Here is a 27,924-nt window from a genome sequence, read left to right as displayed (position 1 = left end):
TCCTCTGTCAGACAGCAGAGTGGATGTAACGTGCCTGGTTTACACCGTAGTAGTGTCCTCTGTCAGACAGCAGAGTGGATGTAATGTTCCTGGTTTACACCGTAGTAGTGTCCTCTGTCAGACAGCAGAGTGGATGTAATGTTCCTGGTTTACACCGTAGTAGTGTCCTCTGTCAGACAGCAGAGTGGATGTAATGTGCCTGGTTTACACCGTAGTAGTGTCCTCTGTCAGACAGCAGAGTGGCTGTAATGTTCCTGGTTTACACCGTAGTAGTGTCCTCTGTCAGACAGCAGAGTGGATGTAATGTGCCTGGTTTACACCGTAGTAGTGTCCTCTGTCAGACAGCAGAGTGGATGTAATGTTCCTGGTTTACACCGTAGTAGTGTCCTCTGTCAGACAGCAGAGTGGATGTAATGTGCCTGGTTTACACCGTAGTAGTGTCCTCTGTCAGACAGCAGAGTGGATGTAATGTTCCTGGTTTACACCGTAGCAGTGTCCTCTGTCAGACAGCAGAGTGGATGTAATGTGCCTGGTTTACACCGTAGCAGTGTCCTCTGTCAGACAGCAGAGTGGATGTAATGTGCGTGGTTTACACCGTAGCAGTGTCCTCTGTCAGACAGCAGAGTGGATGTAATGTGCCTGGTTTACACCGTAGTAGTGTCCTCTGTCAGACAGCAGAGTGGATGTAACGTTCCTGGTTTACACCGTAGCAGTGTCCTCTGTCAGACAGCAGAGTGGCTGTAATGTTCCTGGTTTACACCGTAGTAGTGTCCTCTGTCAGACAGCAGAGTGGATGTAATGTGCCTGGTTTACACCGTAGTAGTGTCCTCTGTCAGACAGCAGAGTGGATGTAATGTGCCTGGTTTACACCGTAGTAGTGTCCTCTGTCAGACAGCAGAGTGGATGTAATGTTCCTGGTTTACACCGTAGTAGTGTCCTCTGTCAGACAGCAGAGTGGATGTAATGTGCCTGGTTTACACCGTAGTAGTGTCCTCTGTCAGACAGCAGAGTGGATGTAATGTTCCTGGTTTACACCGTAGTAGTGTCCTCTGTCAGACAGCAGAGTGGATGTAATGTTCCTGGTTTACACCGTAGTAGTGTCCTCTGTCAGACAGCAGAGTGGATGTAATGTTCCTGGTTTACACCGTAGTAGTGTCCTCTGTCAGACAGCAGAGTGGATGTAATGTTCCTGGTTTATACCGTAGTAGTGTCCTCTGTCAGACAGCAGAGTGGATGTAATGTGCCTGGTTTACACCGTAGTAGTGTCCTCTGTCAGACAGCAGAGTGGATGTAATGTTCCTGGTTTACACCGTAGTAGTGTCCTCTGTCAGACAGCAGAGTGGATGTAACGTTCCTGGTTTACACCGTAGTAGTGTCCTCTGTCAGACAGCAGAGTGGATGTAATTGACAGGTAATAAGGCCAGCAGGGGCCTGTTTAATGCTTGTCAACGGGTCAGCCCCTCAACCAGGGACCACACACACACACAGACACACACACACACACACAGTGCATACAGTAATCCAGTCTGACCCAGGAGGTATGTTTACTTCCCCTGGCTCCCTCTCCTTCATTGTGGGTTCATATAAACACTGACAAAGACCCACCAAGCCTTGCAGCAAGACCACATCTATTGCTCTCAACTGACATGTAATCAGCCACACTGACGCAATCTGGGCAGACCAAATCCGGTTCTTCACACTCACAACTCAAACTCCCAAAGTTCTATCAGTCGAGAGAGTGTTCATTAGTCCAACAAATACATAATTGATGCAATCTAAAAAATACATGTGATAATGAATCAAAATGGGAATGAGACACAAAAGCCACAGAGCGAAGTTCTCTCGAGCGATGACAATTCTTTGTTTCGTGTTTTGGGGGAACAGTAAATGAACTTGTAAGAAGTGGTCAGGAGAGCCTTGGGTTAGTTAGTTACATGTTGGCCAGCTGATCTCACTCCAACCATAACAAAGCTCTGTTGTACCGTACTTCTCCTCAGAGAACAAAGACTTAACGCTCCCTCTGGCTTGTTAATGCTTCACTCAGAAATAGGAGCAATCAGTCTGTTTATTTGAATTCTTTGCTCTCAGTTCTAGAACGGCAATTAGGCTATTCAACCAGATAAAAAAAGCATCATCCAATAGAAATGTCGTTTTCAGTAACGTATGTGGTGGCCCTCTTAAGGAAGTGTGCTACATTGATCCAACCCACCTGAGACTATGAACACCTTTGTAATGTGATATACTAGACGAATAACAACTTAACCTATGGGGTTCTACAACAAATTATTACCTTTGAGCAAAACAAACAATTGTCGAGCACCTCTCCAAAATCACAAGTCTTATTCTCCCTCTCTTTCTCTTCATTGAGAGGTAGATGATGATACCGTCTAGGGTGATGATGTCTGAATTCTGCTGAGATTATTTGTAGAAAATGCCTGAATTTCACAGTTAATTGGGCTTGTTAATTAGCACAGGATGTGCTAATTCCCATTGCAGTCAGTATGCTAAATGGTAGAGCTTTATCAAGCGGATGTCTTTCCTTAACACCCAAGATAAAGAAGACAGGCACCCAGGCCCTGTACAACAAGCCTGGCTAGGCTATACTACACTGTACATTACGGCACTCAATGATCGATTCTAAATCTTAATTAGGCAAACGACAAACAAGTGCAGGGCTTAATGAACCGTGTACCTCACCAAACAGCTGGGTGAATATATTTATTGAGACCAACGTTACATTTAATGATTTGGGCAATTAACTGTGGACCCCTTCTCTAATCTCAGAGGACACTGAGGGGACAGGGAGGGAGGCGCCGGGGCCACCGACCTAAATGAAAAGCAGCTGACAAATAATTGTCGTCCCCAGAGTTCTGGAACATAAGAGACTGAGCAGACTTTGTGTTTAGAAATAAATATATCATACACGCACGTCTCAAACCCCAGTGTGGTGAAATGAAAGTCATTTGCATGGCTTGATAGAACTGCGGGGGTATTCTAGTGTGAAGTCTGTAGACCGTTCTGTTTTTGCTGGAGATATCGCTTGTTTAATGTCCAGGAATAGCTAGGAAAAAAAGAAGGAAGAAACAACACTGGAACCTAACAAGGACGTCCAGTTCTGAGCATGGTATTATTATTAGTGCAGTCTGTTTTTATTTCCATCCATTCCATTTAAATTGATCAAATGGGAGAGCAGTGGAAAAGCGAGAGAAAAAAAAAATTAAGCTGGAGCCGAAAAGTGTGACTTGGATTTAATATTTTATAATTGCCAAGGGACATTCCAAGATCAATGAATTTTTTGCCCGGGACGCACATCAGAAAGAGATGCACTTCAGTATTTTTAGGGAACATTGGTCTATTTAATTCCAGTGTCTGATGCATGTGAAATATGCCTTTCATGGCCTCCTTCTGTTCCCCCAGGCGCTGCTGCGGGCAGACATTACCACTTTTAATGGGCCGCCATGAGAAGAGGCAAGTCAGCCAATAACCCATCCTCACTAACGGAGCCACTCGCTGCCTTGTTTATTCTCGTGCACCATTTTCTATTTTCTAGAGGGCTAATTTTAGCCACACTGTTTTTATCATAAAAAATAACATATGAGAGGAATAAATTGCATCACAACAAAGGGCATGTCAGCCATTTGAATGAAGCACTGATTGATATGAGATAAAGGAATGGTGGCTGGCTCTATATTAGAGGGGTAATGCAGAGTAATTGCCAGAACAAGGCAAGTTCTCTCACAGTGGAAGGCTAGAGAGTGAAAGGGGGGTGGATGGGGTCTACTGTACACTAGGGTCTGTAGTACTGAGAGGGGGCTGAAAGGATTGTTTATGATTGAAGTATGTTTATGTTTGAGATGTGAAGCAAGGTATGGAAAAAATATACCAAGTCTACTCCCACAACAAATTATTTCAATGTAGAGGGAATTATCTACATACCACACCAGCAACAATCTATATACTCATTGGTTCTTCTTTGAGTTCTTCTGCATTGCAAACAGTAACATATATCATGAATTTGATAGTGGAGAACCAGTTGACAGATTTTCCAGTAATACTTCCACATGCATGCTGTCTTAGTATGTACCAGACAGGTGCTTTGACTAACCTGGCATCTCAATGCATAAATTCAATTAGAGTCTTCCTGAAGCGCCTCCATCTGCAAACAATATGGTGCCCTTCTTTTTAATCAAACCTTCCCCGGCAAGCGAACAAAGGCCCTTCAAATTAAAAGTAATATCCAGGAATGCTCTTTCTAACTCATGCTGCGGACACGAGGCACTGAGATCAACCAAAACGAAAGAAAAATTAAAAATTCTAATAAGCAAACTAAGCCTGTCTATATGTGGAATGTTAATTCTGAAAAAAGCATCTACTTGTGTCTCTAGTCTGCTTAGAGAAAGAGCACATGTAAGTAATGTTGCACTATAAGTACACTATATAACGATGGAACATTCATTATACAGTCACCTCGTCTTATCTAGAAAGTTGAGGCCAGATCTGCTGTTTTTCTTCAGTTAGAGCAGTATACATTAACCTCCACAAGGAAACATACTAAATCAGATCCTTCAATCTCTATGTTTATGTTGGCATTCCTGCCATCTAGTTATTCTGCCTACTGCTATACATTTCAACAACAAAATGTTCCCTCTGCCCCATGCCAGCTTTTAATGAAAGATAATTTGCAGCATTTTCACTTGTTTCTTTCCCCAAGGCTCCAACCTTTAGAGCTGACAATGTAGCTGACAAAAATAATCCAGTCAAAAGAAAAACTAACTTTAATAAATAGTAACAAGAAATCCAATCGCTTTCCTGGTGATGTCACAATGCTACGCTGCACAAACCAATCACGGCTAATTCTAACATCAGAGAGAGAGAGAAAACACACTATAAATAACTCCACTAAGTGACACAAAGACACACACAGGAGTTCCTGGAGCGAGTCAGAGCAGCGAGGAGGGAGCATACTCTCTGACTGATCTCTCAGGGGTCACTGCAGTTACACAGGCTGCCTAGGCCGCTTCATATCGACAACTTCATTAGCAGCCCTCCCAGACCCTCAATTCATACAACCACGTTATGTTATTACTGACTGAGACTGAGAGGCGCAATTTAGACTGGAGACCCAGAGCTCTTAGCTAGCTCCTCTGGGACTGGGAAAAGAAACAGAGAGAAAATTACGCCTTTTATAGAGATATTCTAACTATTCTTTCTCTGTAAGTGGACTGGAGGCGTGGGATGGGATGGGGAGAGGGGGTTTGGATGGGGCCCTGGATGTTGGGATGTCCCCATGTCCCTGGCCAGCAGGCAGCGTCTGTGGGCTGAAGCACCAGGCGTTATCGGCCCTGTCTCCATGGCACCAGTAGCACAAGAAAAACTGCAGCAAATTTCATTCTCAGAAATTTAATTATATCAAGATTAACAAGGGAGGTAATTAATTTCTTTAAGATGGGTATCTTTTAATTGCCTGGGGCTCAACTTTGTTGTCAAAACTGTATATTTAACCATTATTTCAGGGCAAAGTTTTAAAGGCAGAGAAAAGCGGAGGATCACTGCTTTCACCATGAATATGGAAATATAGGAGTTTCTTATCTAAACGATTATTTTACAGTATTAGCACAAATACACGCATTTATGTACATATATATATACATGTAAAAATGTATTTATTAATGCCACAAAGAAGTTGACTAAGAATATTGTGAATTCCATAAAAATCTGTTGGAGTTTCACTCTAATTAAAATAATGAGGCGTGTTAAGTTTGTATATCTTTACAGCTTGGACAGACTGCTCCATTCCACTGGCTTGTTACAGGCATGGCCATCTAGTGTACTAAGCTAATGGGCTGTGTAGAATGGACAGAACAGCTAGTCTGCGTCTGAAAATGGCACCTTATTCCCAGGGTCTGCATAGGGCTCTGGTCAAAAGTAGTGCAAAAGTGTGGTTAGGTAACGGAGCTGTTGTTGTCTGAGGAGACAGAGTAGGCTGCTGTCTGTTTGAAACCCTACAACAGAACAATGTGTGATCAAACCATTTGTCATGATAAGTTTTCCGATATGTAAATGTTTCTGACTGAACAATTTCCTCAGTGTACAAGATCATTCAATTCAACGATGTGATACGATGACGACTGTTCTAAGTATTTTACAAGCACAGAGCCAGTGGGAGGCGTGTTACTCTGGAAGGGTTGAAAAGCTTCCCTGATGTCTCTCTCTCTGCAAGTCTGGACAGGGACCGTTCATCAGTCTGCCAGACAACTGAGACAACTCACCTAATAGCCTCGCTGCTACTATGTCCAGAGTCCTCTCAGCTAGCAAATACATTCAGCATGGACACTGCAATGTCTATGATAGGGCCATCAGAGAATCCAGCTAATAAGGAAGGAATCTGGTCCAACTGTCCATTTCATTTGACAGTGCTTCTTTAACCCTTCAGGCAAAATCTTCACCGGTATTCCTCTCACCTCACAAGCCATTATCATCCTCTGAGCTTGAAGGCATTAGGCAGCAGCCTCTCATGACTACATGGTAACTGTGGTCTAATTTCTTGGAAACCTGTAGCCTCTATTACTCAGTGATTATGAGGTGGTTAGTTGTGGGGTATGCTTGTTGAAGCTGGTGGGCGGCCAGGGCTGAGTGTGGACTGGAGGGGGTCAGGGCATTCAGGGCTGAGTGTGGACTGGAGGGGGTCAGGGCATTCAGGGCTGTGTGTGGACTGGAGGGGGTCAGGGCATTCAGGGCTGTGTGTGGACTGGAGGGGGTCAGGGCCTTCAGGGCTGTGTGTGGACTGGAGGGGGTCAGGGCATTCAGGGCTGAGTGTGGACTGGAGGGGGTCAGGGCATTCAGGGCTGAGTGTGGACTGGAGGGGGTCAGGGAATTCAGGGCTGAGTGTGGACTGGAGGGGGTCAGGGCATTCAGGGCTGAGTGTGGACTGGAGGGGGTCAGGGCATTCAGGGCTGAGTGTGGACTGGAGGGGGTCAGGGCATTCAGGGCTGAGTGTGGACTGGAGGGAGTCAGGGCATTCAGGGCTGAGTGTGGACTGGAGGGGGTCAGGGCATTCAGGGCTGAGTGTGGACTGGAGGGGGTCAGGGCCTTCAGGGCTGAGTGTGGACTGGAGGGGGTCAGGGCATTCAGGGCTGAGTGTGGACTGGAGGGAGTCAGGGCATTCAGGGCTGACTGTGGACTGGAGGGGGTCAGGGCATTCAGGGCTGAGTGTGGACTGGAGGGGGTCAGGGCCTTCAGGGCTGAGTGTGGACTGGAGGGGGTCAGGGCATTCAGGGCTGAGTGTGGACTGGAGGGGGTCAGGGCATTCAGGGCTGAGTGTAACTGGAGGGAGTCAGGGCATTCAGGGCTGAGTGTGGACTGGAGGGGGTCAGGGCATTCAGGGCTGAGTGTAACTGGAGGGAGTCAGGGCATTCAGGGCGGAGTGTGGACTGGAGGGGGTCAGGGCTATCAGGGCTGAGTGTGGACTGGAGGGAGTCAGGGCTTTCAGGGCTGTGTGTGGACTGGAGGGGGTCAGGGCATTCAGGGCTGAGTGTGGACTGGAGGGGGTCAGGGCATTCAGGGCTGAGTGTGGACTGGAGGGGGTCAGGGCATTCAGGGCTGAGTGTGGACTGGAGGGGGTCAGGGCATTCAGGGCTGAGTGCAGACTGGAGGGGGTCAGGGCATTCAGGGCTGAGTGCGGACTGGAGGGGGTCAGGTAATTCAGGAGCTGCAGGAGGACAGGAGCCCCCAGCCACACACTGTCACCTACTACAACAGCCACCTGGCCTCCAGACTGGCACAGAAGGACATAATTACTGTACTGCTACCAGGGTTAGCCAGGACTAAACTACCAAGACGACCTTGGAGTTTCACAGTCAAAGAGGCTACCAAGTCTGTACATGTGTAAGCGGTTGAGTAATCAATATGGAGTGTTTGTTTCATCCTGTAAACATTGTTTTGTATATTAATCAGTGCAATAGGAATGTTGTTTTTATCGTGGAAAACCTGATTGAATATGATCAAAGGTTGGTAATATTCAATGACCCATAGTGTAATTAATGATACTTAATGTCATGTCTACAATACATGTGTCTACAATACACGTGTCTACAATATGCTCGCCGCACGCACACGCACACACACACACAGCGTCATATCTTTAACACCATGATTCATCACTATTTAACTCTTTCTGATCTTGGAATCTGTTTGCCCTATTTCCATTCATGTGGGAATTAAAAACATTGATTTTAAACCGTGTTGACAGTTTTATAAAAAACCTAACCAGCCATGCATGATGATGGCCATCTCATCAATTCATATGTTCTGCATCCCATACATATTCAAAGAGCATGACACAAATACATTGGAGAAAATTGAAACATTTAAATATGAAAGATAATATAATCTGGTATTCAATTTGCGAATTGTATTCACACTTCAGTTGCCTGATGTTTGTCTCACAATAACAGAGTTCATTTTCTTAAGAGGACAAAAGTATAAAACAAATATTTTCCAAGTGACAAAGATCACAAACAGATGTTAACTGTAGCTGCATTTCTATTCAAGGACTTTAACCAGCAGTCAGCCTACGATCAGTAGTCTATAGTACTATAGCATTGCACTGTGATGCCAGGGATGCTGGCTGGCAAAGTGCAGTATGTTACAGCTCTAAGAACATGGCATCTGGCCAAGTACAGCAGCTCCTGTAACACTTCTTAAAGACTTAACTTCATCTCCTCTCTTTGTCCCCGCTCTGGAAAAAGAAATAGAACTGCCTAAAGACAAAAAGTGAAACGAGCATTACGATCTTACTGACATGACGCAGCCGATAACAGCCTCTTGGTGCCCCCTCTAATCAGGACTATGTATGTACCATGGTAAAGCTGTAGAGATAACCCACAGGAGTCCTCCTGCATGGCTCATTATATCATCACATTACATATGTAAATGTGGGCTCCATTCCAGAACCTCTTCAAAATTCCATATGTTACTCATGCTGCATTCCTTTCTGTTGAGGGATTCAAATGACAGCCAATAGGAGGTCAAGACCAATGAATACATTGACTGCACCAATCAAATATCATTAAAATTATACATATGGTAACAGCAAAGGGAAAAACACTCCGATGCAATACAGTAGTTACTCCCCTGAGCAACATTTTAAGGACGGTTAATAGAGGAGCGCGCCTTTAGCCTCTTCCACTGTGCTCTCAGTGAAATCCCACTGGACGGATGGAATCGGCAGGGGAAAGGAGAGGAGGAGAGGAGGAGGGAGGGAGTGGTGGATGTCCCCTCTCTCTAACCAAGCAGCTGGCCTGCATGCCTTAACCAAACAGCCAGACTGCCTGCCCAGTCCCAGTCCCCTCCTCCCCCCAGAACGATTTTCTCCTCTCTGACTCTCTTTCCTGTTTGTCTGGCTGAAGACCTGGCCATTTACTCCCAGGCAGCGCGTTGGGAGGGAAGAAGAAGGAAGAGGAGGAGAAGAAGGGAAGAGAGTAAGGGGGGGGAGTAAGGGGGAGGGTAGAAGGAAGGGGGAGAATGGAGGGGAGAAACTGCACACTCCAAGTTGGGATTGATTTACTTCATTAACCGAGATTACAAGTTTAACTTACAAACCAGAGGTCAAAATTTCTCATTAACAAGGGGACCGTGGAGAACCCGAGGGCTTGTAGACCAGTCTTATTACTGACTACACATTTCAATCTGTCTTTGATGTTCCATGTCTGCCTTTCTCCCCCTCTTCTCCTCTCCTATTTTTTGGCAGAGAGGTTGATTTTAATTGTAGCTATAGAACAGAGCATAGTTTGCCTGTAAGCCAGCCTCCACATCTGTAGTGAGTGCAGCTTTAGTGATATTGGGTGCAGTCCATAGCTCGGGGCTAATTTTAATGGTTCCCTTTTCATTGGAGGCTCAGATTGTTTTCCACGTGATTCCTGTTAATTTAGCTGTAGGAAAGGGCATCAGTTTTCCTTGTGCTTTTCCCCTCTCTCTTCCTATGCCTCTTGCTCTATTGCCTCACTCCATTTTTCTGATCAACACCCTGAAAGTAAGAAGGTGAAATGAATTCAAATGGAAAAATAGACTGCTTGCTATTAAATCTCTTCTTGCCTTACCTTTTCCACCCAGCACTGCCTGGGAGAGACAGATAGGAGGATGACAGTGTGGTTATACAGTACTGTACAAGTCCAGGCAATTTAGCTGCCATTGTTGTTGTACGTCAACAAACAAGGCTGTTCCTTTGATGTGATAAATGGCCCAACTGTCTAGATGATGATAACTGTGTGCTCGTAAACGTGTCAAGGATGTTTCAGAGCTCTGAGCATGTTTTACACTATAATATGTTCCATCATAGTAGAGGCACTGAGATCTTTACTTTTAAAAGCTAAAGAGTGTCCTGATATCGGCCAATATTACAGTTCTGAAATGTCATCCTACATTGACACTCTCCCCAACAATACTAAACGTTGTACTCTTCTTTTTAAAGGGATAAAACCACAACATGGGCAGTTCATGCCCAAACAACTACCGATGAATTACTACTGCTCTGAAACTATTCTGTTTGTGAAAGGAAGGAGACTCCATAACATAGTGATGGTGAGACTAGTGATGTAACATAGTAGCATAGTAACAAAGTGATGGTGACAGTGGAATAATGTAATGAAAATGGGGATAATCCAGTGTTTGTCTGGGTGACTGGACAGTGACCCTGCTCAGTCTGCCAGGCTGGGATGCATGGCTAACCCATTAGCTGTAAATGTCCCATAGTTACTGGAGGCTAGCCATGTCAGGGCTGATACTGTAGGCTGATGTTTGAGGAGGTGTAAAGGTAAAGAGCCTCTATTCACCAGTCCTTCTCCTTCTTCATTCCACATCCTCCTTCCTCTAGTCCTCCTTCATCATTCTCTAGCCCTCCAATTGGCTTAGTAGAGCACTTCAAAAGGCCATCCTTCTCAGCCAGGGGTTGTTGGGGGTAGTAAGGGGGTTAGTGCTACCGGTGTCTGTGCTATGACCCACAGTCAGGGCCACAGCAGGCCCTCGTCTCTCTGCCCCTGTGAACAGGCCCTGCCATTGGCTCCCTGTAACTAATCCGCCCTGCGGAGCCCTGTAAGCCCCCCTTTGTTCCCTCCTGCAGACCAGATCAGGCTGGAGACAGACACTCCAGTCTTGACTAGCTATCAGTTTCAGACCTTTTGGCAGTCTAGTCGAGGCAACCAGGCTCCAGCACAGCAGCTCTGGCCAAGCCACCATCAAATGGAGGTAGAAAAAACATGTACCGAAATTGTGTCACCTGAATTCTGTCACGGACGGAACACGGCGGAAGGTTGGTCGGAAGGGGGTAGAGACGAGGGGATTGTTAGTTTCAACAGGAACTCTCTCTACTATAACAGAACGGAGCAACAGAGAACAGGATCTCAAGAAGGTCATTATCCTCCCTCTCCTAATTTGAGCTCTGGCGCAGCACTGAAGGACTGCCTTTGTCTGTCTGGGATTAATGCGGAAAGCTCAGGATGCGATGTCAGAGGGAAGTAATCAGCCAGCCAGGCAGGCAGCGTGGGCCCTACTCCTTCATAATGCTGCCTGCCTCTGCTGCCTGCTCCTGGCCAGGGCCCCCGGCTCATTTCTGTGGAGATGAAATCTATGACAAGCCCCTCAGTGAAGCTGAGAGCAGGCAACAGTCCAGTAACACCCACAGGGCCTGCAGGCATCCTGTGACCCCCTTAGAAAAGTCACATTCACTTTGCTCTGGAGAAGGGAAAGAGAACGCCGCCGGCCCTTCCAGCCCATGTGAAATGAAGAAATGTGAGGAGGTGAAAATGAAGTGAAAATAAGTTAAGATTTCTCCCTCTTTCTCCTCCCCCTCTCGCAATCGCTCAGAAGAGGGGTAGAGGGGGTGAGGGAGGGGTGTATGACTTCACTTAATTATAGCCCCCTAATTAAACGGGGACAGGACATTAGAAACAGCTCTGGATATTCATGTTTATGTTGTGTGACTGTTTATGTTAGATATATAAACCGGATTGTTGTAGATTTTTTTCTTTTCCGCAGAAAGCAGAGGGTCGAGGGCTCGCTAACCGATCAGGGTAAAACATAGTGAAAGAGGTTGGCACTGCACTCAAGGACCAGAAGTAATGCTTTTATTTAGTTATTTCTGCCTTTTTATACTGGGTGCATTACTGTGCTCTTTCTGCAGCAGATTGCAACTAAGCGAATGATGTGAAGATACAACCCAATAAGCAGGTTATTAAAATGACCAATTGACATTCAGAAGATTTTTAAATGTTTTATTCATCATATTCACAGAATCACAGCAGTAATCAGAGAATATCGTGGGGAGTTTGAATAGTTCAACATTTCTTTCTCTGAGAATGTAAAATATTTCTGGTTAGAGAATAACTGTGTTTATGACAATGTATAACCCCGTATTGGAGAGACGTGATAATCGGGCTGTTCTTTAACTCTTTTCAAAAGGAGACTATTATTTTATAATAACATAATTCATCTTAATTAACAACAGACAGTTAGTCAGAAGGGAATAAGTCAACATGCTCTGGTCCTGTCGATATGGATGTTGGTTCATGTACCACAGATATATTCCCATCATCTTCCCTGTATTAGCTTACTGAGGTCTCCAATGTGGTGTATTAGATACATGCCCCAAACCGGGATAATGTATAACAGGTTATTTCTGTTAAGGAGGTCTGGTATTAAGAATACAACAATAATACCCCCAAAACAAAAACTCCAATCCTTGAATAATTGATAAACAAACTAACAAACCACCATAACTGCTCCCAAACCCCTCTCTTCATAGAAATAGAATCCCTAGAACATTGACTTGAATGGGGATCCCATTCTAAGGATTATATTTCTCTGCCTCGCACCATGGTATTGGCTCATGTCTCTAATCTAAAGGGAGACTTCAGAAGGACTCATCTTCATCCACTTTATAGATGAATAAGCATGAGGACAACGTAGTGGTTGAGAGGACGGCCTGCACACTGTGTACCAGGCCCATAGAACTCTTCCTAAATAATATGAGGACAACAACACAGAGCCAATCAGAGTACAGGGATAAAGGAGGGTTTTAGTACCTCACATTCATTCCCTCCAACATCTGGTTCTTGACTAATGAATACCAATACTGCAGAGCATGTGGCCATGCAATTCATCAATGTTCAGTAGAAACAGAAGAGAAACAGTCCATAGGGCGCGCAAACCTGTTGTGTGTGAACATACCATTCTGGGCATCTAATAGGTACACCTTAGTACCCCTACTGGGGTTGGTGAGTAATTACAATTGACATGCATCTCAACAGTGTGGTCCTAAAACTTGTTTTTAGGGCGACTGGGCGTATAAAAAAAAATTGAGAGGGAAATCGAACAATGTTTGTTATATTTCTTAGTTTTGTTTCAGACGTGGTTGTGTAGGTATATATTTCATCCTGCTACAGCAGGTTAAAGAAAACGACAGAAGCTAACTAGCAGTTGGAGACTTTATAGGGCGGCTCCGGTCTTACCTCGGTCCCTGACGGCGTGGCCCCTGGCGAGTCCATCTTGCGTTTCTTCCGAGGTCCGATGGCAGCTAGCGCGGTCAGGTTTGCGTCTCGTTGCCTCACCAAGGCCATCTCCTGTTGCTGCATCTGAGGGAGACAAAGCAACAGGCACACGCTAGCTTAGCATTACTAGCTCAGCATGACCTTCAGTTACATGGGTCAACGATTCAGAGACATTGGTGAGGCGTGGGAATGTGCGAAGAAAACCTAGTTAGTAGTTATCGTACTGTACTTGTTGTTTAGATCTAATGATCTATTGTAGATCTACCCTCTATCATAACCAACTGTAACTATTTGACCAACTCTCAGCTGGTAGTAAAGGAATGATCAAAATCATTTGTCAGGGAAAATGTATTTCTGCCCCATCTGCCAAAGCAGACTAAGGTGCTACATATCATAAATGGATGAACACAATGGACATCATCAGTAGCAGAGGCATGTCTGTGCGCACAGAACAGGTCTTTAGCTGAGAAATTACATTTTAATGTCCATCCCTCCAGTAAATTGCCCATCTCTCTCCCTCTCTCCCCAAACCCAGAGAGAGACAAAATGGCAGCATGTTGTCAGGGATTAGCAGCGTTCATATCCGTGAGTCTGAGTGGTGCTGCATGGTCACATGCCTCATTGTGATTTTTCAGTTTGTGATGTGTAAAGGGGAAGCAGTGGTGAGGCGCTGCCTGAGGTAATGTCATGTCTGACCTGGGGGCTGAGAGGGAGAAGGGCTGAGGGGAGGGAGGGGAGCGTTGCTGGGAGCTGGGCTTTCTGCTGCATGGGGCTGGGGCAGGGCGGACGTGTGAGAGCCTGGGGTCATGGCAGCACAGAGGGCGTCAGCTCCTCTCCCCCACACCCACGTGCCTATCCTATCAACTCCAGTCACAGCCACAGCACGGAGGGGAGAAACGCCTGCCTGACCAGTGGGGGAGAGGCCTGGGTCGAAGTGAACAGAGACAATTAATGTGTTCTTTCATGTCTTTCATGTTCTTTTATGTTATCTAAGATCGTGTGTGTGTGAGTGTGTGTGTGTGTGTGTGTGTGTGTGTGTGTGTGTGTGTGTGTGTGTGTGTGTGTGTACATGCATGCGTGTTGTCTGATCAGGGGAAATGTCATGTTGCTTTCAGATGGTGCTCTGTTTCAGCTGTTATGGGCAGCCAAGCTATATGGAGAAGGTGCTTTTTGTATCCTTGTATGCAATACCTTTGAAATGTTCGAATCCTTCTTGATGTAATGTGATTTGTTGATTCAATCTAAGTATTTAAACTGTGCGTGTGCACGTGTGTATGTGCATGTTGTCTGATCAGGGGAAATGTTGCTTTCAGATGGTGCTCTATAAAAGGTTGCATTGGTTTACAAAAACCTTATCCAAAATGTGCATGCAGTTGTCTCTGATTTTTAAAAAGCCCCAGGCAAAGCATGCCCTTTAGGGTGTTGCCACTTCACATTTAGCAAGGCAAAACCGTTGAAAAATTCAAAGCACACTGACAACATAAACTAGGATAAACTAGGAGACAGGAAAAACTGCAATAATAACCAGACAGAAATCCACCCAAACTTTACTGCTGCTACTGTGCATTTTCCATCATATTAAAGTATTGTAGCCGTTTTACAGGGCTGTGTGCTGTAAGCAACACGGGGTCCTGAGGAGAGGAGCAGTTCCACCACAGCTCCCAAACACCCATAAACACCTAACCAGATGACAGGTTCAGGAAGTGATTCCAGGGAGTGTTGGGTGTGAATTAAGGCAGAACTATGCAAATGAGGAAATCCAGTGGCAAGGAAGGAGGCAGCTGGATAAACTAGCTAGCTATTATGACTAGAGATTTCCATTACACAGTTAGGGTACAGATATCAGATGGAACTCTGGAATCAATGTTAACCCTGTTAATCTTGGTCACATACAGAAAGCTCTGAAGGCTTGACCTCAAAGGATTCTGCTGCCTACATGGAGAGAGAGAGGGACTGGGTCTGCTGGGGTCTGTGTGTCTATGTGTGTGTGTGTGTGTGTGTGTGTGTGTGTGTGTGTGTGTGTGTGTGTGTGTGTGTGTGTGTGTGTGTGTGTTAGGGGTCTGGATCCTGCTATCTCATTGATGGCACCATGATGCTGGGATGCATCTCTACCCTGCCTGGCAGTTGGCACCAGGCATGGGCTCACACAGCCTGCAGCGTTCTACCCTGCCTGTTCTGCCATTCAGATTTATGACTGTATGATAAATGCAGACCTCATTTCACCATCTGCAACCCTCCCTCAACCCCAACCCTCCCTCCTCCAGTCTGCATTTCCCCTCACTGGAGACTGAGGCCATAATGATGCTGGGAGAAGAAACTGATTCCAATCTGATCTGAGGCCTGCTGCCATAGTGCTTCTATAACTCTACATAAGATGACTGCAAACGTGGGCTGCATCTGAAATGACAAACTATTTCCTATACAGCGCAGTGCACTACTTTTGATCAGAGCACTATGAGTCCAGGTCAAAACTAAAGTATAGATGGATTTGACCTTACTGGCACCATATTCCCTATATAGTGCACTACGTTTTCCCTGTATAATACCCTCCATTTAACCAGGTCAAACGTAGTGCAGTTTATAGGCCTAGGTTGCCCTTTTGGACGCAACCCTGGGCTGGGCCTGTGTACGGTGTATTATTGACTAGTCTAACCTATGGATGAGAAGCCTCAACTAGATTACCACCAAGGTCACTGAAATACTGGAGTCTGCAGCTCAAAACAATAGAATAAAATAACAAATAACCAACAAACATATATTTGCCAGGTTCGATCAATGTCTGCGCTTAAGTATTTGGATCTCCCTAAGTCTCTTAAAAACCAGTTCCTGCAGTCTGCCCACATGCCCTTTGGAAACAGGGAAGGAATCTTGTAAACTCAAATTATTTACAAAGGTCAGGAGAAGTAGAACATTGCTTAGATGTGATGCAAAAATCCCCCAATAGAATCTCCAATCAATGTGTTTGCCCAGTAGTCAGGCTACACTTCCTATAGCTAGAGGTCTGGTTTCAATACACAAACAGCAATGTTAACACCTTTAACATCATAACAACATAACTGGAAAAAGTATTCAGTAGATGGATTGAGTGAAGTGAAGAAACAGTCAATATCAGAAGAGTGGATTTGTTTGTCTTTTACAGGCCTATTCTGTCCCATTTGTTGGCTGAGGTTTTCCCATGCTTATTTACTTGGTTGTTCCTTTTTCTGAATTATTTACAGCAGAATTAAAAAACTCAGTCAGGGCTATGCCCTAAATGCTTAAAATAAAATTCAGCCCTTCAAGTGTCAAACCCACATAAAAACCCATGCACAGTTCTTTGTCTCCTCACAAGGAAAGAACACAATGTCCATGTTCTCTACATGATGCAAAAATGTCTGAAACAAGGAAAGGCAGACAGCTAGAGAGAGATCGTTCTTCAGACAGACAGCAATCACATAAACCCCACATACACAGAGGAGTCAGTTCCATAAGCCACGATGTCCAACCTGACGTTTTCTATCTGGGCAGTTCGCTTGGTAACAAAGGCTTCACCCCCTGGCCTGGGGGACTAGCTGCTCGCCTCGCGGCCCCCCAGACGCTTACAGACAGATGTCCTTGGTGGAGCAGAACGCAGAGCAGAGAGGAGGCAGGCAGGCAGGCAGGCAGGCAGGCAGGCAGGCAGGCAGGGCTGACGTCACAGATGGCTGTGGGGCTGTGGAGGAGAGGAGCAGGGGGCTCTCTGCCCTCTAAAAGGGCCCAGGATAAAGGCAGGGCAGGGGGCCTCTGCTGATCTCTACCCCCAGTCCAACCCTGGTCTGAGGGCCAAGGGGGCACAGCAGGGGAACTCTAAGGGTCACAACAACCCATATAATAAGCTATATACTGTATACTGAGGGTGTGTGTGCACACTGGTGTGTGTGTGCTTGCATGGGTACGTGCATTAACTTCCTACTTATGCAGCTACCTAAATCCATGCATTTGATTTCATTACTTGACACCCGCACAGCAGACTTTTTTTTTTAGTAACTCTACGAGGCAGTCTGTCTCTCCGTTCTATGAACATCTGTGAGCTGTAAGGCCTTTCTCATTTAAAATGCCTGGTAGTTAAGCAAGGGGAGTCTAAGCTAAATCGCCAATCAGATCTCCAACCTCATCTCAACTCAGTCGACATCCAATATGACTGGGCCAATCTGCTATGTCTCCCCATGTTTCAGCCTTGACCTACTGATGTGGGGGCTGTGTTTGGTAGAGCTAAAGTACAGCTGTGGTATACAGGTTGATTTAAAGGGGTAATCTGCAGTTCAAACAATAACAAAACAGGCACCCAACCACTAGCCCTATTTGGTAAAAGACTAAGTCCATATTATGGCAAGAACAGCTCAAAAAAGCAAAGAGAAATGACAGTCCATCATTACTTTAAGACATGAAGGTCAGTGCAGAGGATAAGTTTATTATAGTTTCCAGCCTCAGAAATTGCAGCCCAAATAAATGCTTCACAGAGTTCAAGTAACAGACACATCTCAACATCAACTGTTCAGAGGAGACCGTGTGAATCAGGCCTTCATGGTCGAATTTCTGTAAAGAAAACACTACTAAAGGACACCAAGAAACACGAGCATTGGACTTCAGACTGGTGAAAATTTGTCCTTTGGTCTGATGAGTAAAAATTTGAGATTTTTGGTTCCAACCGGCGTGTCTTTGTGAGACGCAGAGTGGGTGAACGGATGATCTCTGCATGTGTGGTTCCCAACGTGAAGTATGGAAGAGGAGGTGTGATGGCGTGGGGGTGCTTTGCTGGTGACACTGCCTGTGATTTATTTAGAATTCAAGGCACACTTAACCAGCATGGCTACCACAGCTTTCTGCAGCAATACGCCATCCCATCTGATTTGCGTTTAGTGGGACTGTCATTTGTTTTTCAACAGGACAATGACCCAACACACCTCCAGGCTGTGTAATGGCTATTTGACCAAGAAGGAGAGTGATGGAGTGCTGCATCAGATGACCCGGCCTCCACAATCACTCAAACTCACCCAATTGAAATGGTTGGGATGAGTTGGACCGCAGAGTGAAGGAAAAACAGCCAACAAGTGCTCAGCATATGTGGGAACTTCTTCAAGACTGTTGGAAAAGCATTCCTGTTAAAGCTGGTTGAGAGAATGAAAAGGGTGGCTACTTTGAAAAAGATAAATATATTTTGATTTGTTTAACACTTTTTTGGTTACTACATGATTCCATATGTGTTATGTCAAAGTTTTGATGTCTTCATTATTATCATACAATGTAGAAAATAACAAAAAATTAAGAAAAACCCTTGTGTTATTGTTTGTGTCGCACTGCTTTGCTATATCTTGGCCAGGTCGCAGTTGTAAATGAGAACTTGTTCTCAACTAGCCTACCTGGTTAAATAAAAGGTGAAATAAATAAATAAATAAAATAAATAAATGACAAAGTGAAAACATGCTTTTAGAAATGTTTGCAAATTTATTGACAATGAAATACAGAAATATCTCATTCATATACAGTAATTATTCACACCCCTTTGCTATGACACTCCAAATTGAGCTCAGGTTCATCCAATTTCCTTTGATCATCTTTGAAGTGTCGCTACAACTTGACTGGAGTCCATCTGTGGCCATTTCAATTGTTTGGGCATGGTTTAGAAAGAAACACACCTGTCTATATAAGGTCCGACAGCTGACAGTGCATGTCAGAGCTGAAACTATACCATGAAGTCCAAGGAACGGTCTGTTGATCTCTGAGATAGAATTGTGATGAGGCATATATCTGGGGAAGAAATATGGAACTACCCAGTCTTTGCCTAGAGCTGTCCCTCTGACCAAACTGAGCAACCGGGCAAGAAGGACCTTGGTCATGGAGTCTCTACAGCACTTAACCAATCTGGGCATTATGGGAGAGACAGAAGCCACTCCTGAGAAAAAGGCACATAACAGCACGCCTGGAGTTTGCGAAAAGGCATGTGAAAGGCAAAAGATTCTGTGGTCTGATAAGACAAAAATGTAACTCTTTGGCCTGAATGCAAAAAGTTACTTTTGGAGAAAACCAGGCACAGCTCATCACCCGTCGAACACCATCCCTACCGTGAAGCATGGTGGTGGCAGCATCATGCTATGGGGATGTTTTTCAGCGGCAGGGACTGGGAGACTGGTAAGGATAGAGGGAACAATGAATGGAGTCAAATACAGGTAAATCCTTGATGAGAACCTGCTTCAGAGTGCAAACAACCTTAGACTGGGGTGAAGATTTACATTCCAACAGGACAATGACCCCAAGCATACAGAAAATCTTAAAGGAAGAATGGGAGAAAATCCCCAAATCCAGATGTGAAAAGCTGATAGACATACCCAAGACTGTATTTGCCGCCGAAGGCGCTTCTACAAAGTATTGGCTCAGGGGTGTGAATACTTATGTCAATTAGATATTTCTGAAAAATATGTTTTCACTTTGTCATTATAGGGTATTGTGTGTAGATGGGTGAGAGAGAGAGAAAAAAAAGGTATTCCATTTTGAATTCAGGCTGTAACACAACAAAATGTGGAATAAGTCAAGGGGTATGAATCATTTCTGAAGGCACCGTATATAATCTATTTAAAAGTCCAAAAATGGATGTAGCAATTTCAGATTGCCCCTTTAACTGTACTGGATGTGGATACAAATGATCCCAAATAGATACAGGAAAGAAAATTGTAGGACAGCGTCTTTCAATTTTTGTTTTTACAATTGTTTTATGCACCATAATATGTATTTATTCTGAGTAAACACACATACTGTAGGTAGGTATGAGTCACTGCATTAACAAATGATTATACATAGACGTGCTTATCTCGATGAATACATGAATGTACAGTGATTAATACCACATTGAGGAATTTCAGTCAAGTGTTTTTCTTCACCATAAGATAGAGAGATGAAGAAAGCCTCTGTTTGCTGTCATATACATTATACATATACGTTACCTATGGAAATGAACCCTAGTTATAGTCTCAGCTTGTTCTATTTTCTCCTGAGCTGGATGGATACGTCAGAACTATTTCCAGAGCCAACAACCAATTATTCAGCGCCATGAGCCCTCCCCGGAGCTAAGGTCATTATGTGAGGGCCACTATCATGACCCTACGGTTCGTATTTATTTGCAACTTATTTGCAGAAATTAAACCGTGTATAAAGACTGTGTATATAAAATTGGTTGTGTATAAAACACACTCCAAAACCCATCCACAGAGATAGTATTTTCATTCCTTAGAATAACATTTGTAGAATATTTTTGAAAGAATAACTTTTTAAACAGAGGAACCCAGAGATCACCGATAAGCATATTCAAGCAGCAGCATTATAAGGAAGCGCCAGGAAAGCGATGATCATTAAAAATAATGCTTATCTAAGGGAAAATGTCCAACTTGAAATGTTCTTCTTTCACATTGTCTCCCTTTACATGCGACCGTGCTTGGGCTAGCAGTCTTCTCTCTCCCTCTTTCTTTTCCCTCTCTTTTTAAAGAGTTAGATTCGGTGCTCATCACCTTTCTATTGATCACGTATCATTTGCATCTTGGAAAAGATGTGAACTCAGATATTCAAGAGGACGAGGACGATCGCAATGATTTATTAATTTCTAAATCAAAAAAGTGGAAGGTAGATGAGAAGAGAGAGAATCTTCACAGGGAAGCAGGGAGAGAGAGAAGGCAGGCATGCAGCGGAGGAGAGGAGACTGCAGGGCACTGAGGCTGGGCTCCTCTTTCACACTAGCCTCCAGGCACGTGGTGTGCAAGTCCTGCTAATTACCAAGGTGAATCATGCTGCCTCTCTCTAATTAGCCAACATGACAATCTAATGGAAACATGCGGGCAGAGCTGGCACACTTAGAGAATCAACTCACAAAGAAAGACCCCTCTCTTTTACACTACCCTCCTCTTCCTTCCCCTGTGAATTTCTGTACAAATTACATTTCTCAAATAAAAAGGGGGCAGGCTGGTTGAGCTATTGTTCTCCAGTGCAGGTACAGTTTAGAAAGGAAAGAGGTTAAGAGAATATGAGTTGGTCTGGCTGGTCAGGATTTAGCTCTTCTTCTCTCCTCTGTGTGTGTGGTGTTTGTTTCCTAATTGAAACGTGTCCTCAATCCTGCCTCCTCTCCTCTCCGTTACCCGGGAACAGAGGGAGGCTGGCTGGCACCCCGCCACGAGCATAGCTCAGCGTACCCAATTCCCCTGTCGCTGGAGTCCCAAGGAGTGCTACAGCGCACAAAGAAAAAGTGGTCCTACAGGCTTCTTTTGCAAGTGAAGACGAGCCGCAATCTCCCTCTGAGGCAAATCTCATTTTTTTGTTGTTATCCTTCTCATTACAGGACTTTGTAATATTCGAAAACACACAGGAACACCAAAGGTATTTTTAAAAGCCTGGTGATTTTTTTCTTTATAATATGTCTTGAGGAAAAAAAGAGAGGAAAAAAAACTGAGAGAAGTTGAAACTCCAGACAACAAAGCAACAAATAAAACAAAAAATAGTGCTAGTGTGGACTATTTACTAGGCTGTGCATATTGAGGAGTTAATCAAAACAGATCTTCATTCTGAAATAATTAAATTAACAATTAAATAGCCCCGCTTTGATCTTTCAAACAACACTGATGAAACATATTTGAGAAGACGTGTGGATATCTGATATTTGCATGTATCTACATACACATTTGTAATAACCACTAAGAGGTTAGAGGTACTTAACCTCAATGTTTTTCCTGTAGTTGAACACAATCTTCCATGTACAGAGACTCTCAAAGAGCATATTTTAAAAGCCAAACGTAAAAGTTAAATGAAACGGAGAGATTTACTGCCATGTTTTGGTCCTTACAGTATAACACCAAATGTCAGCGCTCTGTTAACTAGCCCAAACTGGCTTCATAATCATAGTGATTATTCTGACAGGCTTTAGCCCTGAGCATGCCTAACAGCGGGCGCTCTACACTGGGTACGATGACGGGTTCTGTGGGGCCAAGCGATGAGAGGCCGTGAACCACAGATACAACAGACACAAAAGCACTAATAAATGCATGGCACTGTAGCCTTGTCCTCTGACACCTCTGACAATAGAGGAGAAAAAGTGCTGCATGACGGGGCCTGTTGCACAAGCGCCTTTACAGGCTAAATGTGACCTGGTCATCTGTGGGGGATGCTGGGGAAATCATGAACATGTGTCTTAGAGCCAATGATGTCTTGGAGTACATTGGTTACATCCAGAGGTTATAATTAAAATAAGTTGGCTAAATCTACAATATCTCTTGATGGAGGTGGGAAGAGAAAAATGTTAAAATGTTGACCAGTGTTTCTATGTCATGTTGATGCTACTGACTCCAAGTCAATCCAGTAATACACTATGTGGATGTATGTAGATGTTTATGCATCTGGCTAGGACATACTGTACATATAACGCCTCTTGCTTTTAATTGGTGCCATACAAGGTTGAGAGTTGAGCGAGAGCAGAATTCATTGCTGCGTGGTTCAAGACATTTCATGATCAATCCTGGTGTGCAAACGAGGCAAGAAAAAACTCCCTCTGAACGCCTGAGGAGGAAAAATATTTGAGGAAAATTATTCTAACAAAAAGCTGAGAGATTCCCATTGGACAGCTCTCAGTTTCACACGGGTCTGAAATCACTCTGAGGTAAAGTGGAGCAACGCTGCAAGGACACAGATCCGACTGGCTGGATGAGAAGAGAAAGGAAGGGAAGACAGGGGCTCCCACATCTCACCCCCCCACCCCAACACCCCCTCAGCCCCCCTCTGGCCTGGAACCGGCCCTGCTCGTGATGCTGATATGGGGGTGTCATTCAGAGCAACCAAGAGCTGTCTTAACAACAGTCTCACTGACAGTCCTTATAATCAAAGACATAAACTGTATAGTGATATGCCACCAAATAAACTGGCTATGTTAAATTCTTGTGGAGAATCATCTTTATGTAAAACTCCAGTCTTGGATAGCAGCTGGGCGTGCAGGCTTTCATTCCAGCCCTGCAGTAACACACCTGCTTAGCTAATCATGTCCAGACTGAAGACCATGATTAGTTGATTATTTAAAATCAGGTGTGTTTGAGGAAGGAACAAAAGACAGGCTTCTGTGTCCAACTGTCCATCCCCTGACATTCCTCTGCATCAACATGTCACCTGATGATGCTAAAGTTCACCTCTTTCAATTCCTATTTTACCAGGAAGTTTATCATAGGTGTATCAAGCTGTGATAAGTCTGTAACCCATTTTATAACTATTTCAATTATCTATATGTTTCTTTTAGTGGGAAACCTGAAGCAAAAAGCTTTGCACTCAGCCTTGGCATTGCATGTGGCGTATAAAATATAATTGGGCTTTTCCAATAACACATTTACCATCAATTATTTATGGTTTTCGACAAATTAGATTCTGAAGCCATGGCCCGAAACATCAATGACCCGCATTTTTTAGCTGGTTTGATCGAGAATGAAATTAGGAGGATAAGGGCCATCATCAAAATAAAAACCTCTCCTTCAAAAAGGCAACAAATTCTAGGGAAACCATTTATCCCAATCAGCTGACAGACATTTGACCGACTCCTCCCAACCAATCATAGGCTAAAAGCCAGAACCATCCTACTGGGAACAAACTGGTTGAATCAACGTTGTTTCAACGTTATTTGTCAACGTATTGTGACGTGGAATCTACGTGGAAACTAAAAATACATTGAATTTGAAAAAAGTAATCAACTCTTATTTTGATGGTAAAATTTCAACCACAGGATTATGTTATCATGGTAACCAAATTGCAACATAGACAAACCTTGTATAAAATATGTTGAATTTGTACCTTTAAAACTACGTCAGATCTTCAACGTTATATCCACTTTCAGACAAAAAACTATAGGCTGGGCAGCACTTCCTACAAGAGAATTGATCTATCTACAGGGTTTAACTCCATCCAGGGTTTTAACTGAGCCCAGCCCTGATCAAGTTTGATATTTGTCACTGACTAATACCAATGTGATATCATGAGAATGATTGTTGAGAGATCTCCACTTAAAAACAAAACAGATGTTTTAAAAACAAAACACTGTTGCTATCGAAGTCATTCCAAAGGGCAGGTTTAACAGAGCAAAATAAACGTGACCAAATCAGTTAAAGAATAGGACTAAATCAAATCAAACTTTATTTAAAGTGCATTTAAAGTTTGATTTGATTTAGTCCTTTTCGTTAACTTAGATTTTTGGTTGAGATGGCGATGTAAATCCAACATATCAATTATTAATTTGTAGACAAACTGGAATTAAAGCCAGACGACATCAGCAGAGAAGAAACTATCCAACAGAAGATACATCTCCTTCAAATGTTATTATTTGATTGCATTGACAAGCAAATACATGTCAATATCACTTCTGAAATACAATACTTTTAGCCTATTAACAAGTTAACAAATGATACAGTATGTTGAATTCCCATCTCCAACTCAGCCAAAAATCTAAGTGAAAGAATGGGATTAAGACGGTGGTTCAGATGGAACTATCCAAGCAGTAGATACATCTCCTTCAAATGTTGATATTGTTTGCGTTGTCAACCAACCACAATTCAAAATGTCTGTTGTAATACATTAAATAGCCTAAATATAATGAAATATCTTACAAGCTAATGTAACATTAAACCTTAAAATGAGTAACACATCCATGGCCTCATTTTGAGGTTACTGTAACTGAAATGTCTTCTTATGTATTCATAAAAAGAATGCATAGGTCGTTGCAGGTTTGTGGAGATTTTTACAATTGCTGTAATAATCTCGAACAGCATTAATCACTTGCACCATATATTTTTTATGTAATTTCAACTGCAGCCCAAGTTGTTTGGTTCTGCAATTAGATGAAGCACAGTGATAACACATTCATCTGTTGTATTAATACAAAACAAAATATCTGACATTGTATTCCCTTTTAAACTTAGTTGTGCTTTTAAATTGTTGAAAGTGCAGTGATATACTGTACATTTGGGCGACAACTAAAAATAAGACATTGTTTTTCCATTGGAATTTGGTTGTGATTTTATTTGGTTGTGATTTTAGATGGTTGAAAGCATAGTGATAACACATTGGAAATTCAACTAACTTTTGGCTGTCTTTTTGACTGTGTGAATATAGGTTGTAATCTCATTGATCAACGTCTCAACCAAATGTTACCAAGTTATCCACGTTGAAATGACGTGATGTGCCCAGTGGGATGTGAGGTCCTGGGGATGATGAGTTTAGACCAGAGAGAGTCTTCCTCTCTCCTCTCCCTGCCTCCAGACGGAGTTCTGATGATGAATCTATGGCCGCAGTGTGTCTGTGTGTCTGACACTGTGATGTATGTAGGCCTGGTCCACCCCCCCCCCCCCCCCCCCCCCCCCCCCCCCCACTCCTCTCTCAGTGCTGAGAGGACCTGATGATGAGGCACTGCCTCGCCTCCTGCCTCAGTGGGATTTCAGACAGAGCACACAGACCAGACCAAAAAATATAAAAAATGAGGAATACTCGTTTTGGCCATTGATTTTCACTGGGGGCATTTCTAAAATAGCCCATCTGACCTTTTGGGCGAATGTTTCTGAATGGAGGAAACAGGGGCGCTACACACGTTTGGCCTTATGCCTTTTGCTATCTGCCTGGGTGGTACTGAGGTCTGAGGGGGAAGGGGGATGGATTAGGTTGAGGTGGAAACTGGAGAGGTCTGATAGAGGCCACATGGGGCCAAGGCTGCCATCACACTACCAGAGTATGTGTCTCTATCGTACAAACGCTATCATCCCACTCTGACTGGGTGTAATTCACCTGTAAGCGCCTCAATAAAGTTCCCCAACACCTCCTCCCTGTTCCCTCCCAATATACCACACCTGCCTTTACAAACAAATCAGGCGCCAACTCAATTTCAAACACATTTCTTGGAACAAGTATATAACTGTCATAGAAAATTATTTTCGGAGAGAGGGGTGGCAGGATTGTCCACCCGTCTGTCAGTCACCTGGAAGAGCAGCTCAGCCTCATTATCCTGATGAAATTTGTGCAGATGTGCTGAACAAGGAGCCGCCACCGACAAACTCCCTCTGCGGTAACCGTGGTGACACAAACAGCTAGCTCTGTCCCCTTGAGCCAGTAAGGTGATGAAAACCAGAGAGGCACAGGACTGAGAAACGATGGCCATTAAGCAAAAAAAAGAGAGAAGGGGGGATGAAAAAACGTAGAAAAAAATTCCCCCTGTAGTAGTGTCATCCCTGACTGTCGCACTGAACATTACATAAAGTAACAATTTCACCCCCCCAACCCCCCTCTCTCTGCTGCTTCTGAAATTCTAAAATGAAAATGAGAAGTGCGCGTGCCGCGTTTCTTTCTCAGGAGATAATCTGGCCTCATCCAGATGATGAGCGGCCTGCCACTTAACGGGGAGGAGATCCACTTTGATCACACCGCCCCGGGGCGAACCTATCGCAGCACAGCCTATTACACTGCCTCATTTGCATATGCAGCTAGGGCTTATGGGGAGGCTGAGATCTAGTCTCAAGGTTCTAAACGAATGAACAGAGCCAAGGAAAGGCATCACTTCACCTCACACTGGTGTGGTGGTAGTGTAAGATCTCTTTACAGAGAGCAGAGTGGAGAGGAGAGAAGATCACCATTTTAATGTCCATAGCATACCATTTGGAATGCATGTCCAATAAATTTTTTCATACTAAGTGGTACACTAGTATGGACATAGAATTGGAATGGGGCTAAGCAGTTCTATGTTGCTAGAGATCTACCATGGTCTACAGTGCCTTCAGAAAGTATTCACACTCCTTAACTTTTTCCACGTTCTGTTGTGTTACATCGTAAATTTAAAATGTATTAAATTGAGATTTATTTAGTCACTGGACTACACATGATAACCCATAATGTGAAAGTGTAATTATGTCTTTAGAATTTTTTACAAATGAAAAGCTGAAATGTCTTGAGTCAATAAGTATTCAACCCCTTCGTTATGGTAAGCCTAAATAAGTTCAGGAGTAAATATTGCATACAATAATAGTGTTTAACATGATTTTGGAATGACTACCTCATCTCTGTAACCCACACTTACAATTATCTGTAAGATCCCTCAGTCAAGCAGTCCATTTCAAACACAGATTAAACCACAAAGACCAATGAGAGGAAGGAAACCGATCAGGGATTTCACCATGAGGCCAATGGTGACTTTAAAACAGTTACAGAGTTTAATGGCTGTGGTGGAGAAAACTGAGGATGGATCAACAACATTGTAGTTACTCCTAAATACTAACCTAATTGACAGAGTGAAAAGAAGGAAGCCTGTACAGAATAAAAATATTCCAAAACATGCATCCTGTTTGCAACAAGGCACTAAAGTAATACTGCAAAAAAT

The 27,924-nt window shown here is 43.8% G+C and overlaps 1 protein-coding gene across 1 annotated transcript in view; it reads right to left on the bottom strand.

Moving 5' to 3' along the window:
* Nucleotides 1-27,924, bottom strand: part of LOC115167046 (transcription initiation factor TFIID subunit 4) — a 107,919-nt gene that overhangs the window by 19,080 nt on the left and 60,915 nt on the right. Inside the window, exon 13 of the mRNA XM_029721084.1 lies at nucleotides 13,503-13,625. Within this exon, the coding sequence (XP_029576944.1) occupies nucleotides 13,503-13,625 (123 nt within the window). The remainder of the gene's footprint in view (nucleotides 1-13,502; nucleotides 13,626-27,924) is intronic.

This window comes from Salmo trutta, chromosome 29 (assembly GCF_901001165.1).
Source record: "Salmo trutta chromosome 29, fSalTru1.1, whole genome shotgun sequence".
Classification (NCBI taxonomy): domain Eukaryota; kingdom Metazoa; phylum Chordata; class Actinopteri; order Salmoniformes; family Salmonidae; genus Salmo; species Salmo trutta.
This window is presented reverse-complemented; position numbering and strand designations above follow the sequence as displayed.